Genomic DNA, 16,606 nt, shown 5'->3' with positions numbered 1-16,606 from the left:
ACAGTATGTTGCTTGAGTAACCAAATTCAATACTACAACTTAAAGATTTTTGTACAAAAAGACACTGCAATTGGTTATTCTGAAAATGCACTCTGTAAAAGTTGAAAGACTGTTTAAAATGGTATTTTAATGAATACTGCAGAACTTCTTCAATTATGAATATTAATGTATTGTTGCACTCCACCCTTCTGCCTCATGTTTCATACTCTGTCCCTTCTGCATTTACAGGATCAGCAGCTCTTTTTCTGCCCTCAGTGTCTCACTTTTTTTCTTCTCAGTAACCTTTCCCCACCCTATTCTCTCATCTACCTTCCAACTTCTATTTTCTTTTAACTACTTATAATTCAAAAAAATCCCGTATCAGGAAAGAGTCTCTTTAATTCCCTTCCCCTAATTTAAACTTCTTTTTTAGTTACTTCAAGAAATTCTCTTTAAGTCTTATTGGTGAGGCAGGGCAAATGAAACACTGTCATAATGATGACCAAAAAATTGTTATATGGTAGCATGTTTCTGTCTGCTCTGAAAATGGAAACTGAAAGTTATGTAGATTACTAGGCTGAAGTAATATATGCCACTTTCTAAGTAACAGTCATCATAATATTCAACTTACCACTATATTTCCTGACTTTTTGGGGCAAGAGTAGAACTAATTCTGTTGTTTCTTGTACTTCCTAAAGAAGCTTACTTTAAGTCACACTTGATTTCCCATTTAACTCCATACTTCTGATTTCTTGGAAGAACATTACCTTTTTGGGTTCCTGGTCTGCAGGCCCACTTCTTTAATGGAGGCCAAGCCCCTTCAGTCTCTATGGGTAAATAGTGATTGTTTACTCCAGTGATGATGGGCTTATTCCCACTGCTAGTTATTGTCAGAAACTTAACCTAATCTTGGTCAGCGGAGTTGGAGAAGAAGTCTTTTGGGGAGCTACACGAAACATTTTTCTTAGTAATAGAGATGTGTAAAAGGAAATGCCTCTTTCTGTTTTGGGGTATTGTGTTACATGGGATGCCTGGAACTGCTTGGATCATGAAGGAAGGAAGGCTGACTACTGGATGTGGTAGAGTATAAAGATGGAAAGTCTGTGATGATATTGTGATACTGAGTTAACCAGGCCTGGAACCTTTCTGCCTCTAGACTCCTGTCTGTATGAGATAATACATATACATTTGTATTATACATACAAATCACACGTTCGAACTGATTTTTCTGTTACTTGTAGCTGAAACTATCCCCATTGATACACACCAATCCCAGTATTTAAAGATTCTTTAGAATTGAAGCTGTTAAGTACCTCCCTGCACTGTACCTGACAGCCAGAAAATACCAGAATCTGATGGTAAATCAACAGTTACCATCCTAACTATCCTGGTTTTTCCTCTCTCATTAGCTTCTTTATTACTTTACTTCCTTAGCTCTGAAACAATAGCCTGAAGCTGTGCTGTGAATGGTATTGTCTGTAATTAACTGCAAAGATTCAAAGTTATACAAATAGTGTCTTTGTTACCTTTTACTTCGGGATATCAGCTCTCTCAAATAAAGGACTTCTCATTTTAATAATCTGTTATGTGGTAATTCTGGTGCTATTTTATATTCAAAAAGAAAATCTAATTTGGGAGTTATTATATTTATCGGAATTGCTTTCTTCTTTTTCACTCTGATATGGGATGCTAGACAAAATGAATTTGAAGAAAATAAATGCAAACAAGCAAAAATTAATGACATCACATCATAATACATTAATGACTTAGGTGAACTCTAAGCTTTAGTTCCCATCTGTAAAATCAGGAATTGGGATTTTTATCCTGTAGAATTGTTGATATTTAAGTAATATGTATAAACATTTATTAGAGTTTCTGACACACAGTAAGCAGGTAACAGATTGTATTCCTTCTTTCCACTGCATGGTATCAATGTGCCTGCAACCTTTGCCTCATAGCCTACTTGGATCTAGCCAGCTTGTTAATGAATCGCTCACAGATCTCCATTTGTCTCTGGCAGGGCTACTTCTGACTTTCCATTCAGAAAGCAAGTCCATTCCAGAGAGTTTTTCTTCATAAATGAAGTGTAAAATTTAATTTTGAAAGGTTTCAGACAATACATGTAGAGAGACTAGAATATTATCTGACATACACTAAAATGTATCTATAAATGCCAGCTATTTTATATTTGTATCTTGAAGATTTTTAAGATACAATTAAGATATAATTGTATCTTAAATACAATAGACTATCTACATAGTCTATACACATCATTTTGAAATTTTCTTTTGCACCAGTCCTTCGATATTCTTTCTGATTACCCAAATCTTTAAAAAGTCTGTGACTTCTTTGGAGAGTCTGCTGCTGTATAGTTTTGTACCCTATAGCTATTTAGTTTAACCCCTGCTCTCAGGTATAAGGCTGTCTCCTGTAAACTCATGTGTTTCTGAGTAAGCCCAGATTCCAAATCTTTCTTTCTTGTAGTTTTTACTGTCAGCTCAAAAGGACTCACATACAGACTTTACAACACAAAAAGTTTGTAATGAGAGGATATGTGTATATGTTTTAACCAGTTCAGTGCTATATATTTTTTTAATGGATCTGTTGTCAACATAGTGTGAGATTTTTTTCATTAAAATATCCAAATTTCCAACTTTTAAAAAATAGATTTTATTATTTAGAGTAGTTGTAGGTTCACAGCAGTTTAGCAGCAAATACAAAGATTTCTCATACAGACTTTGTCCCCTCCAACTTTTCATTCAAAATAGAAAGATCTGGCAACATAAGTTATGTAAGAATAAAACTTCCTTGTGAAAGAAAAATCACCTTAACTTGTTGCAATAAAAAATCCTACAAGAATCTGCTATGACAGCTTATTGAAGCTGCAGAAACCTACAGAATGTCAATATTTTGACTCTATAAATTTGAACTCCTAACAGTGAACTTAAAAATAATGTATAGCGAACGATCCCATAATTAAGGGAATTTTAATTTGGTACGTTGTCATATAATCTATAACCAGTGATTAAAAGTTACAGTTGTAGAGTATATGACACAATAAAGCATGTTACAATTTAAGAATACTTTTCCTAAATAGATAGTAACAGTCAAGTGTTCTTTCTAGTTAATTTTCCACATAGTAGTATCGATCCATACCTGCTTAAAAAAAAAAAGTTACCACACAGGTAATCATTTCTCCATTGCTAGTTGAGTCTGACTACATCTACTTTTTGCCTCCTACTTCTGAATTTCTTCCAAGCTGTCTCTCCTGCCTGCTCACCTAAGCCAGAAACCTGGTCATCCTGTTTTCACTTAGTCATCTGTGTTACCACTGCATCATGCTGTTCTCTCTGCCTCCATCTTATTCCCTTTTCTCTTCCACATGGGTGCCAGAGTAATCTTTAAAATTTGAGTTTGATGATGTTGTTCTTTTCAGTGGCTTCCTAACTCTTGCCAGCTTCTTTAGCTTAATGCCTGGTTGTCACAGAATATAAGTGATGTGACTCATGAAAAGGTGTCAGCAGACACAATGTGAAGTTTCTTTAATGGCAAAAGATACAGAGACTTTTAGAGACCCAGTGTTATTTCCTACTGAAGCTTTTCTAATTGTCCTCCTCTGTCTGGAATGTACACTTCATTTCCTTGGTTCTGTTTCCTGGGGTTAACTCTTATCTGACTTTTAAATGTAGCTCAGATACTATTTTTCCCCCAAAGACCTCATTTCCCCCACCCCTGTTTAGGTTAAGTTCTTTCTCCTGTGTTCCTATAGCATCTCTGTCATTATCCAATGTCTTCTAAAGAGCAGTGTTTCAAAAATAGCTATGAAATAAGTGGTCTGTATCAAATAGATACAGAAAACAAAATTGAGTACTCTAGAATTTCTAAAAGGCTTTATGCTAACATGCCTCAGCATTCTCCAGGAGTAGGGTACAGTATGAAGCATCTTCCAAACAGAGCAATGAGCCATCTATTCAACTATTTATTTTAAATTTCAAGTTTCTTAATTATTCACTTCATATCAGCTGGTGTGTGTGTGTGAAGGCAATGTAATAGGGAAGAGCTTTTGTATTCTATTACAAGTTAATTAATAAAGGGTTGTTGCCTGTAAACTTCAACTACGCAGAATGGTCCATCCCTAGAAACCCTGCCTCACAAGTAATCAGCATTAAGGCCTGATGAGGCCCACCTGTGAGTGCCTTCAGGAAGGAGGAAATTAGCACCTCCCCACTGGAGGCTGACTGGAAACAGGAAATACGTGACTGTACTCCCTTCCTGTTTAATATAAAAGAAACCTGAACTCTTCCTCAGGCAAGATGGTACTTTTAGTACATGAGTCTACCATCCTCTTGGTTCACTGGCTTTCCAAATAAAGTCTATTCCTTGCCCTAGCAACTGTCTCTGGATTTATTGTCCTGTCCTGCGCAGAATGGTACAGGCTTGGACTGGTAACTCAAGTGCTGTTTTCTTTTGTTCCCCTGAGGATATTGTAACAAATTTATAGTCTTCTGTTTGCTCCTCTAATTCTGTATCTTTGAGTTTTTGTGTGTGGAGCTTGTTGAGTTTGGTGCATGCCTCTAATGCTTTTGTTTTGTTCAAACCTTCTCTGTATGTAAGATTCCTTGTAGTCTTGTTTGTGGGTCTTTAGTTCTGTGTATCCTGGCCTGCCTCAGTTGACAGGTGAGGAAGAATGACTTGCTTTGTCCTGGGGCAAGCTGATAGTTGTCTTTTGGAGATGGAGGCTCCTGGGAGTCAGGAGCTTCCTGAGGTGCTGCCCCCTTAGAGGCTCCCTCCCCATGGATTTCTGGGGCAGACAGAACGGTTGTCTGCAGGTTGAAACAGGCCGGACACCAGGAGAGAGCTCTAACTTCCTGCTGCTCCAGGCTTCTTCTCACTGTCTACTCGGAGAGGGGCTCCTGCCCCACCTTCCACACTCAGATTTGCCGTGACCTGGTTCAAGGGCTTCAGCTTTGCATTGGTCTTATGTTTGGGGGTTGTCATTAGTTCCTATATTTAATTTTTTTAAACACTTATCTTTTCCTTTAATCTCATCCTTTTTTAATCTTTTATCTTTCTAAGATTCCTCAGAGTTCGTTGTCAGTGTATGTATGGAACCCTTTACTTTCCAGCACTGTTATATAGATTTGCTTCTTAAAAGTCAGTTTCAGTATTTCCTGGAGATTTAAATGGGAGAGGGAAATTGTCTAATGTCTTTATCTAAGCATCTAAACCTTTTATCGACAAGGATCACCTAAAACCCTTCCTTGAGTTAAACAAGGGGAAATGATGGAATCAGAGTCTTGATCTTTTTCAGTCAGTTGGTGACTGAGAAAACAGACGGGACCACGCTGTTTCCGTTTCCTTGGGAGATGCAGGTGCTGAATGCATGGTAGCTGTTCAGCTGAACCTAGTCTTAGTTACAGAATCCAGGTTTACACAAAATATAAAGTGAGGAGATAAATGATTCTTCTGTGAAAGGGATCCCAACCATAGCTAGTGTGTCTTGCATTTCAAGGTCTGTTTACGTATGGTTTTAGGGGCTGTCAAAAGTAGAGTGGATGCCAGTTAACCACACATTCTGACAAAAGTTAGCTGTCTCAGCTTTCTTGAGTCCAGAACAGACTCAGAGTTGCTGAAATAAAACCATAATAATTCACTTTTCTCAGAGAACCTAGAGAATAAAATTATTAACAGAAGATCATTTAAATTTTCTCTGGTGAGATTGCAGTATTACTTTAGAACACATATGTGTGTTTACATCCAAAGAGTACTACCTGTCAGTGTAAAGATATGACTGTAAGAATGTTTATCAAAGCATGGTTTATAGCAGTAAACTTGGAAACAATCTAAATATTGATGCTGAAAACTCAGCCTCTGTGCATCAATCGGAATAAAATCTGAGACAGAGTTTTGGCTGAAATAGAAAAGAATAGCTTTATTACTTTGCCAGGCAAAGGGAGACACAGCCCACCTGTGCCCTGGAAAGCTGTGTGTCCCAACCTGGGACGATTTGTTGAAAGGTTTTAAAGCATCTTCAAGGGCAGAGTTGCTTATAAGGAGCTGTGTACACCCATGCCTTTAGTCTGGCCTGGGGGTGGGTGAGGTGGGGGGCAGTCTCCTCCCTTGTCTCCTCCCTTGTCTCCTCCCTTGTCTCCTCCCATCCCTGATTAGCAACTGTTTGAATTTGCCCTTTCAAGGTCATGGAGACTGGAGTCTATTCCTACAAACCAGATGTGTGGGGACTTAGAAAGGCTTCCATGCCCAGGAACCCCCAGGGGCCTGCTTAGTTTCAGTATTTAATGGTACAGAATAGGTTAAACAATATATTAGAACATTATGTAGACGTTTAAAACTCTTGTAAAATAACATTTACTGATTTGGAAAAATAATTTTTTTCCCTGTTGAGAAAGAATTATTTTTGGAATAAGTTTTTAAAAAGCTACTTGAAATAGCAAAAAATTCAAAATCACATTTGTGATAAAGATTCGGGGAATGATTCTTGTTTTAATTAAGTAGAACAAGCATCTGCCATTTTATCTAACACAACTAATGTAGAGAAGAAAGCAGCTTTCCTTGATGCTCTTGCTCTTAGGGTTGGGCCTGAAAATTAAACCAACTAAAGATTAATAGGAGAAAAGTACACAAATTTCATGTGAGTTTACATATCAGGGAGATCTTCAAAAGGAAATGAAGAGCCAGAGAAACAGAACTGAGCATTTTATACTGGGCTTGATGAAAGTCGTGGTGACAGTTGTGGAGGGATGTGGTGGGTTAAGGAGTGCACAGCACGCCTTAGTGATACTGCCAGCTGAGTGCCAGCGTGCATGCGTGCTCATTCGCTTCAGGCCTGTCCTTTGCCACCTTTGCGACCCCACGGATGTGGCCCGCCAGGCTCCTCTGTCCATGGGATTCTCCAGGCCAGAATACTGGAGTGGGTTGTTATGCCCTTCTCCAGCGGATCTTCCCGACCCAGGGATTGAACCCAGGTTTCCCACATTGCAGGCAGATTCTGTACTGTTTGAGCCACCAGGGAAGATATGTGTTGCAGTGAAGCATGTCACATGAGTTATTGGGTTTCCCAGTAGATATAAAAGTTATTTTTACATTATACTGTAATTTATACATTATACTGTAGTTTATTAAGTGTGCAATAGCATTATGTCTTAACACCAATGTATGTATTCTAATTAAAAATACTTTATTGCTAAAAAACACTAACCATCAGTATCAGTGAAGCACAATAAGATGAAGCATGCTTGTAATTATAGTAAGTGGGAGGGGTGGGGGCCATGTTGCAGGGAACAATGATGCCTTAGCAAGTCCGGCTTCTTAGGTTCTTTCATTGTCCCTGTGTCTTCTGAGATTCAGATGCTCCTTCCTCTTGGTGTAGGGTGGGCACCTCTTAATGAGGTCTTAAGACCTATTTTCTGTTTTAAGAAAGAAAGATAAGGAGGGAGAAGGTCAGAGTAACTTTCCTGTTTCTGCTTTTTTCTTATATTCCTTCAGTTTAAAATATTGAAGATGCCAAGGTGCCACATTTAGGGGCAGCATGTCCTCAACCCATCAGTTGCCATGGCTAACCTGTTTCGGAATTTGTTAATGATGATTCAGTTCTCGTTAATATTACGAATACTACCTTTGACTTCCCTGGTGGTTCAGAAGGTAAAGAATCCACCTGCAATGTAGGAGACTTGGGTTTGATCTCGGGGTTCAGGAAAACCCCTGGAGAAGGGCAACATAATTATGGGGACAATGAACACTTCTCGCCAAAAATTATTTTAATCAAATTCACTTTGTTTTCTATAAAAAGACAGTGTCTGAAAAAATGACTTAACACTTCAGTACTACAAATTTAGACAGGCTCCAACTTAGATATGTATGTTAAATGTTTGCTTAATGATGCTAAAATATATTGAACAGTTATGGTATTATATGGGGAGGGCTTTACCTGCATTATCTCACTTAATCTAACAACACTTTTAGCAAGATGGGTGTTTTTAACATCCCCATTTACCATGTGAGAGATAAGGCTTAGGTAGATTGTGATCACACAAGTAAATGGTGGAGGAAGGATTTGACCCCAGGAAGCCTAATTGAAGCCTAATATGCTCTTGGTCACTAAAATGCTCTACTTGGCTTTGATACTGTTGTGATAAGTATTCCTCTGAAGCATTGACACCATTGACATCTAAGATAACAGAAACAAAAAACTTAAGCCATTTTATTGATTACACAGTGTTTATATCAATACAACTGGGAAAACTGTTTAGTATCCTAGTCTGAACCTGATCCCCAAAGAGAAACTTTAAGTTAGTCTTAATACTGAATATATTTTGAGTCTTTTCCCAACTATTTCTTCTCTTCAATCATAACTTCAGTCCACGAGATGTCAGAGGGGACATCTATGATTTCTCGGTAATTCCATCCCAACACTCTTGAACCTTTCAGGCAACCTGAAATTTACATATTTGAGAGGCTAGGTTTTTATCAGAAGGCAAAAAAAGTCATCAGTTCAGTTCAGTTGTTCAGTCGTATCCAACTCTTTGTGACCCCGTGAATCGCAGCATGCCAGGCCTCCCTGTCCATCACCAACTCCCGGAGTTCACCCAAACTCATGTCCATCGAGTAGGTGATGCCATCCAGCCATCTCATCCTCTGTCGTCCCCTTCTCCTCCTGCCCCCAGTCCCTCCCAGCTTCAGAGTCTTTTCCAGTGAGTCAACTCTTTGCATGAAGTGGCCAAAGTATTGGAGTTTCAGCTTCAGCATCAGTCCTTCCAATGAACACCCAGGACTGATCTCCTTTAGAATGGACTGGTTGGATCTTCTTGCAGTTCAAGGGACTCTCAAGAGTCTTCTCCAACACCACAGTTCAAAAGCATCAATTCTTTGGTGCTCAGCTTTCTTCACAGCCCAACTCTCACATCCATACATGACCACTGGAAAAACCATAGCCTTTACTAGACTGACCTATGTTGGCAAAGTAATGTCTGCTTTTGAATATGCTATCTAGGTTGGTCATAACTTTCCTTCCAAGGAGTAAGCGTCTTTTAATTTCATGGCTCCAGTCACCATCTGCAGTGATTTTGGAGCCCCCCAAAATAAAGTCTGACACTGTTTCCACTGTTTCCCCATCTATTTCCCATGAAGTGATGGGACCAGATGCCATGATCTTCATTTTCTGAATGTTGAGCTTTAAGTCAACTTTTTCACTCTCCTCTTTCACTTTCATCAAGAGGCTTTTTAGTTCCTCTTCACTTTCTTCCATAAGGGTGGTATCATCTGCATATCTGAGATTACTGATATTTCTCCCGGGCAATCTTGATTCGTCCCCCCAAAAATGAGAAAAATAAGACAGGTCTTCCAGAACTACCAATTAAAGCAACCAAAAGAAAAAAAAATAAGTTATGTAACTGCTAGATCTTTTAAAAGTATTCATGCTTGAAAATGATTCTTGTCCTTTTGGATATCAGGCTTCCTTTCAACCATAACTCATTAATACTACTTAACATTTTTCCCTTTGGAAAGATTATAAAGATTATAAATGTTAGAATTCCAAGTGAGTCACCAAAAGATCTGGTTGGTAGATTATACTTGTAATAATTGCATGCCAGCAATCAAAATAAAATTCTGGGGACTTGCCTGGTAGTCCAGTGGTTAAGATCCCAACCTTCCAATACAAGGGATGTGTGTTCAGTCCTGGGTCAGGAAGCTTTTAAGATTCCACATGGTAAGGGGTCATGGCCAAAAAAAAATTTTTTTAATAAAAATTCTGAATGTAAAATGTTAAAGTATAGGGAACTTTTATTAGATGGCAGTTATATTCAAGTATTAATAATGAAGACTCCCCAAATAGTAACTTGATAAAGTGACATGATAAAAGTTTCTTTTTCTCTTGCATACGAGAAATTCAGTTTGTTGATTCCATAACCATTAAGGACCCAAACTACTTCTGTCTGCTGAGCTCTCCCTAGTGTTTGGCTCTGATTCTCAGAGTCACTCCTGGTCCAATATGGTTGTTCGAAGTTTGTCTTTCAGGGCCAGGCAGGAAGGGCAGATAGACTCTATACCAGTTTTTGTTGCCCTTTAAAATGCATTTCTGGAAATTCCACCTCACCCAACTTAACTGTGTTTTATTGGCTGGAACTTAAGCCTGTAGCAACAACTTGCTACAAGAAAAGCTACAACATTGCTGCTCAGAATAAAATCAGGACTCTCTTATTTAGGAAGAAGGGGAATATTTGGTTTTGAAAAACAGCCAGCTGTCTCTATCTATCATAAGGCTGTAGGAGACATCTCATCCAGACTTCTCAGTTTAAACTCTGAAAGCCCTGTCAATACAGCTGGCATTGGAAGGATTGTAGTCAGAACATAGGTCTTCTCTTGCTGACCTGTTTTAACTAGAGGAGTTGGCAATTGCTTCTTGTTCAGTTGCTAAGTCATGTCTGACTCTTTCCAACCCCATGGACTGCAGCATACCCAGCTTCACTATCTCCCGGAGTTTGCTCAAACTCATGCCTACAGTTGATTCTACTAATGATAAATTGCTTCCCTGGTGGCTCAGACAGTAAAGAATCCACCTGCATAAGGGAGATTGGATTTGATCCTTGGGTTGGGAAGATCCCCTGGAATAGGGCATGGCAACCCACTCTAGTACTCTTGCCTGGAGAATCCCCATGGACAGAGGAGCCTGGCATGCTAAAGTCCATGGGGTCACAGTCAGACATGACAGAGTGACTAAGCACAGCACAATGATAAATTATATAAAGCAATAGTAATCAGTGTAGCACTAATACAAGAGTTCTTTGCCTTTTTACCTCACCAGCTTAACTCCATCTCTTCGCAACCCCCTGAGAATATCTCAAAATAGTATTGCCTGCTTATTTGATAATTTTTTCTATGGTCATTTCCCCCTCAAGATACAAGTTATATTGGCTCTCTAGATTCTGTGATTAAAATGAAGTTGTTTTACTAGACTCTACAAATTTTAATGTTTGCTTTTAACATTAATGGTTTTTATAACTTTGGATAAATTTTTTTTCTCACATTTTCTCCTACAGCATAGCTGAAATACAGAAAGATGTGGAATACAGGTTGCCTTTCACTGTAAATAACCTGACAATTAACATTAATATGTGAGTAGAATTGTATCCTGTTTTTTCATGGAATAGGACTTGGAAAAATCTTTTTATCATTTTGTTTCTTAGCTGCTGTCAGAAGTAAGCTGTTTAAAGTAAGCTGAATTTATTTCCTTTTCTAGTATCTAAAGTTTCTTAAACTTACACAATTCTGTGAAATAAAAAAGTTTAAATATGTCATTGTAATAGAGATTGCGGTAAGAAACCATGAAAGAGGAAATGGAATACAAAGATGTAATAGATCTTTCATTGATTTGCACTAAACTCTTTGCTGGAGGCAGGCTGAAAGAGTGAGCATGACAACAACAAACAGTGGAAGGGATCGTGTGCAGACACTGTTAGAGGAACAACCACCTTTACATCAGAAACAAGTTAAAATATTCTAGTTTTCAGCAACCAATATAATACATCAGCCAGCAAGTTCACAGTTGAATTTGATCTGCCGATTATTTTTAAAGAAAAAAAATTAAAAGTAAAAAATAATAATCATTATTAAGGTTATTAAGTAATAAAGAGGAAAGTTTGGGCAAAGTGATTGCTAGTACTCATTTAGCCCTAAGTGCATTTATTAGACTTCAACATGAAAGAATTATTATTACCTCAGATTGCATTAGGTGGCTGGCTGCTCAAGCAAGTGTTTGAGTGAGGTACAGTAAAAATGCACTTAACTTGAAGATAGAAACTATGTTTGTTCATCGTCAGATCTTCATTGCCTAGTGAGGTACCTTCACGTGGGATCCCATATTAAATCCTAGTTGAATGAGTGGAAATTAAACGGTGAATATATAGCAGTGCCAACCATTATGCTGTGTTATGTCAATATATGGGAGCTTTATTAATCGTCACAGCCGCCCTGAAAACTAAAACAAATTATATTCAAGTAGGTAGTGAATACAGTAGTCAGGAGAGAAACCCAGACTGTTTGGGCTCCAAAGGCCATTCATTGCCTCTTTTCCAAAGTAGTTTAACAGCCTAAACTATATACCTGAGGTAGTTTTCTCTCTCATCACACACCCTGGTACAGCTAAGTAGGAGAAGCCAACAAAGACCTAGTTTCCCTCTTGACAACAATAGTTCCCTGAGCCAGGAGGGGAACGGAGTGGCAATTTAAAAGGATGTATTCATCTAGATTTTAGAGATTTGCAAGGTTCCATGTCCCGTAAAAGTGCATTGTTGGAGACTTCACTCCCTAATTTCAAATTTGCAGTAGTTCTTAAAGGGTTAAGATTTTTACTCTTTTTCCTTTTGGTACTGAGAATTTACTGTTAATTAGCTGAAACCATAGGACTGACCTCAAAGTTGGGAGAGATGTGTTAATTGAGACATTTCAAAGAGAGCCGCATAGCACCAAGGCATGGTGTCAGCTCCAGTATTCCAACCCTAGTACTTCTTATTTTATCTACTTGCTCATTAAGAATTCAGTGTATAGTGAAACACTTCTTGGCAGCATTTCAAAAAAAGGAAAGCCACAAGAAAGTTAGATGCCAAGACCTGTGGTTCAGTAAAAAGCCAGACTGGCATAACATGGTTCACCTGATAAAAATGTATAATTTCTGGCTGAAATTTTGGATAGTTTGGTATAATGTGATGTGTTTGAAAGCAATTATTGGCCCAGTTTGAAGAATAGTCTATAATTCACATTATCCTTACTCCACATTAAGAAGGTTTTACTATATTGAATTAATTATAGTCTCGTTGCCAAAGTGTGTCTTTCTGTATAGGTTCAGTTAACTCAACAACCATAATAGAGCACTGATTACTGAATAATCTGAATGAAAGTGTGAAAATTTAATTTGCTTTTAAGTAACTTTGTTTTAGAATTATGATTATATAACTCTGTTCTACTTTTGCCAGATTGCTTCCTCCACAATTTCCTCAGGAAAAACCAGTGATCAGTGTTTATCCACCAATACGACATCACTTAGTGGATAAACAAGGAGTGTATGTTACCTCTCCATTAGTAAGCAATGTATGTATATGCTATGATTTATTTCAAAATGTTAACTATACTTAATAGATAATCCTGATTTGGAGGCTTTTTGTTTTTCAGTGGTGAGGACCTGTTGATGTTAAAACTTGGGTTCATTGTAGATCTTTTATAGTAGTTAGGAAGGGATTAAAATTCAAATTTGCCTTACATTTTTTAGAATATGTATATGATTCACTAACGTGAAGGACTATAACTTCAGTGTACTCAGTATTTACCTTTGAACCTTCAGATTACTGTCAGTAGTGAAGTGTGGAAATAGTTCAGCTCCAGTATTAACTAAATAAACTTTTAACCTCATTTATGGTATTGCTTCTATAGTAAGTTGTGGATGTTCAGTTGACATAATATCCTTTGCCTTTCATTTAATTTTTGACTTATAAAAGTGGATGTAAGGTTAAGTTTTACAGTTTAATTATCTTAATGAGACTATATAATCTTTTTTCGAAAATGATTTCGATCACTGTGTATTACTGTTACTTTTAGTTTACAATGCATTCAGATCTTGGGAAAATTATTCAGAGTCTATTGGATGAGTTTTGGAAGAATCCTCCAGTTTTAGCTCCTGCTTCAACAGCATTCCCATAGTAAGTATGTTTGTAACAAAAGAGTTTGTATATACATTTATTTACTTTTGATCTGAGTAATCAAAGCATAGCTTAAAAATTCAAATAAGGTTAAAAGGCAGTCTGCTTTCCACATCCTCACCTTCACAGGCAGATACATTCATACTTTTCAGAGGTAACTGGATTTTATTTTTTAGCTGCTTGTCTAATATTTATCTTCATCTTTCTGAATAATATATAGATACTGCTCTCTGTTGATTCTTTGATTTTAGATACCATCTACTGACTTCCTATCATGATTAATGAAGGTTTTAGTTATTTTTCACATACCTTTCTTTTCCCTCGTCCTCTGTGAAATTATGATTTTTACTTAAGTTTGTGTTTGGTACTTTCATTACATTGGCTTTCAGAATATTCCCTTCTGCTGAGCCAAGTACTTTATAATGATTACATTTCTGTTATGGTATAATTTTTTGCTTTTCTCTGGAGTTAATAATTACTTCAGTTTTCCATCAGTTTTGTATTCTTTGATGTTTTTAATTTCCCACCTCTTTTCGGCAGCTCTGAAAAATATCATTCAAATAATTTTTTCACATCAAGCCTGTCAGGTAATCTTGAGGTTCCAGTATTTTTTCCTTGCAAATATTGCTCCATTTTCCCCCTCCATTCTGAATTACTGTACAAGTGCTGTCCTGCCATCCTGGGATTTCCCTTTCCCACCTTCCTGTATGGGACTCTCCTTTTCCTGCATCCTGTGTTTTTTTCTTTCTCAGGCTATTTCCTAGTTTCTTGCTTTACTTACTCCCTGTGGCTTCCTAAGTAAAGGTGTGTTCAAGTTCCTAAGGATGAGTAACAGTTTATCCTAAAACTTGTGGTTGAAATAATGAGCATTTATTTTCCTTGTGAATCTGCAGTTTGGTTAGGTACTAATAGAGCTTGTTTGTGTTCCACCTTTGGCATCAACTGGCATGGCTTAAAACAGTAAACACATTTATTTGCTCATTATTCTTCAATTCAGGAAGGGTTCATCAGAGAGCTCTTCTCTGTTCTACTGACCATCAGCAAGCTCTCGTCAGAAGCTCTTACCTGGGGAGGTCAGTTGAAATACCGAGATGCAGCCTGGGCTTCCTCACACCACCATGGCTGGGCTTCTGGGGTGAACATCCTGAAAGAGTTATGAGAAAGTCATATTCACCTTCTCTGGCCTAGCTGCTGAAGTCACGCAGTGTCACTTCTGCTTCATTCAGTTTGTTGAGGCAGTCACGGAGTCCTGATCCGTTTCGAGGGGAAGAAAATAGGCTTTTCTTCTTAATGGTGGAGTGGTAGGGTTCTAGAAGAGCATGTGTGCATGCTCAGTCACTCATTCGTGCCCAATTCTTTGTGACCCCCATGGACTGTAGTCTGCCAGGCTTCTCTGTCCATGGGATTCTCTAGGCAAGAATACCGGAGTGGGTTGCCATGCCCTCTTCCAGGGAAATCTTCCCAACCCAGGGATTGAAGCCATGTCTCCTGCCCTTTCAGGCAGATTCTTTACCACTGAGTCATCTGGGAACCCCCCTGGGAGAGCACATGGGACCAGAAGTAGTGCTGTGACCATTTTTGAAAGTACAGTATGCCTTAAGATGCTGGGAAGAATAATTTTGAGATTTCTTCTTTTTAACCTGCAAATATCTTTAATATGCCCTCATACTTCATAGTTGATAGAGTGTGTTGAAGTGGTTTCCACTGACTTGTTTTGTTTTTTTGTTTTTTGTTTTAATTTCTTTTTGTTTGTTTGTTTTATTTGGTTTTTCTCCACTGAGAATTTTGAAAGCATACCTCTATTCCTAAGGTGTCCCGTGCCATTTCTATTTCTAATCCTTTGTTACTTTTTGTGTTCAATATTCTAAAATTGCATAATGCTGCAACTTCTGACAGTCACTATTTCCTCTTCCTCTAATATCTCTTGCCTTAATTGCCCAGTTCTTTTACTTAATTTACTTTTTCTTGTTCAAAAATCAGGTCGTATTTTAACACTGCCTGGAAATCAGCTTGGGCTAGATTATCCCATTCATTAGGTATATCAAACTCAGCCATCACTTTGCGCTCCTGTGTCTTTGTCCTAGAGTCAGAAGCCTCTCTGATATTCTTTATCTAAAAACTGAATTTACTATTTTCTTCCAGGATAGGGCTAAGTATATCTCATTCACCTTATTTGAAAACATAAGCCAAAAAGTCTATTTGTTCCCATATCAAATAAGTTCTGTGATTTAGTACACATTGTTTAAAAAGCAAGTTTGCTACATTTCTTAGATTTTATAGGTTGTACCTATAATAGTTTTGTTCAGAATTATTAAGACTTTATTTCAAGGATATATTTCAAGTAGAAATATTCTCATGTTGATCATATTCTTCCTAAATAACACTTTATATTTACATACATGTTATTAATATACTTTAGATAAAAGTAAAGCTCTAAGATTAAGGTGAGCCATACTTTGAAATAAACAAGCTTATTAGAAAACTATCTTATTTTTTTCAATCATAGATTCACTTGGCTTAAAATTTTAAAAATATAAAGGGGTGTGGGGTAAAAAGTTCCCTTCCATTTCTTTTTCTCTTGCAATTCACTTTTTCTTCTCATTGGTATCCAAAGTTGGTTGTTTGAGTGCATATGTATAGAACTCCTGAGATATTTTATGTATATACAAAGAAATACGTACATGCAGTATTTTATTCCCTCCTTTTTTTACACAAATGATAGCATACTATTCCGTTGCCTTTTTTTTTTCATCTCACTAGTGGTATGGTTCAGAGAGCCTTCCATATTGGTACATAAAGCACTTCCTCATTCTTCTTAATGGCCACAAAGTACTTGTTTTATGGACACAACATAACTTAAGACTCCTAGTAATGGAATTTTTGTTGTTTCCAATCTTGCATAAAAGGCCCACCCTTTTGCC

The 16,606-nt window shown here is 37.5% G+C and overlaps 1 protein-coding gene and 1 long non-coding RNA gene across 6 annotated transcripts in view; one reads left to right on the top strand and one right to left on the bottom strand.

Annotated features, from left to right (window-relative positions):
• Positions 1–16,606, top strand: part of VPS37A (VPS37A subunit of ESCRT-I) — a 33,677-nt gene that overhangs the window by 2,479 nt on the left and 14,592 nt on the right. For 2 of the 4 annotated variants that reach the window (XM_086380667.1, XM_086380668.1), the window contains exons 2-4: positions 11,034–11,108; positions 12,966–13,080; positions 13,585–13,685. The exons of 1 other annotated variant lie outside the window; for it this stretch is intronic. In XM_086380667.1, coding sequence (XP_086236793.1) covers positions 11,034–11,108; positions 12,966–13,080; positions 13,585–13,685 — 291 coding nt within the window. Of the gene's footprint in view, positions 1–7,532; positions 7,639–11,033; positions 11,109–12,965; positions 13,081–13,584; positions 13,686–16,606 lie in introns of those variants that run through there. One more of the 4 variants, XM_086380671.1, reaches the window with a different exon arrangement.
• Positions 7,154–14,829, bottom strand: LOC147343636 (uncharacterized). Of its 2 annotated transcripts, none has more exons than XR_015156315.1 (2): positions 14,751–14,829; positions 7,154–7,403 (listed from the first exon to the last, which is right to left on the bottom strand). It is a non-coding gene; the product is annotated as an uncharacterized LOC147343636 (long non-coding RNA). The 2 variants fall into 2 exon arrangements; XR_015156314.1 differs by lacking the exon at positions 7,154–7,403 and adding an exon at positions 8,171–9,342.

This window comes from Bos grunniens, chromosome 27, assembly GCF_055505025.1.
Source record: "Bos grunniens cultivar Pamir isolate PY7600 chromosome 27, Bosgru_T2T1.0, whole genome shotgun sequence".
Classification (NCBI taxonomy): domain Eukaryota; kingdom Metazoa; phylum Chordata; class Mammalia; order Artiodactyla; family Bovidae; genus Bos; species Bos grunniens.
The sequence above is the reverse complement of the archived record's forward strand: the minus strand, read 5'-3'. Positions and strand labels throughout refer to the sequence as shown.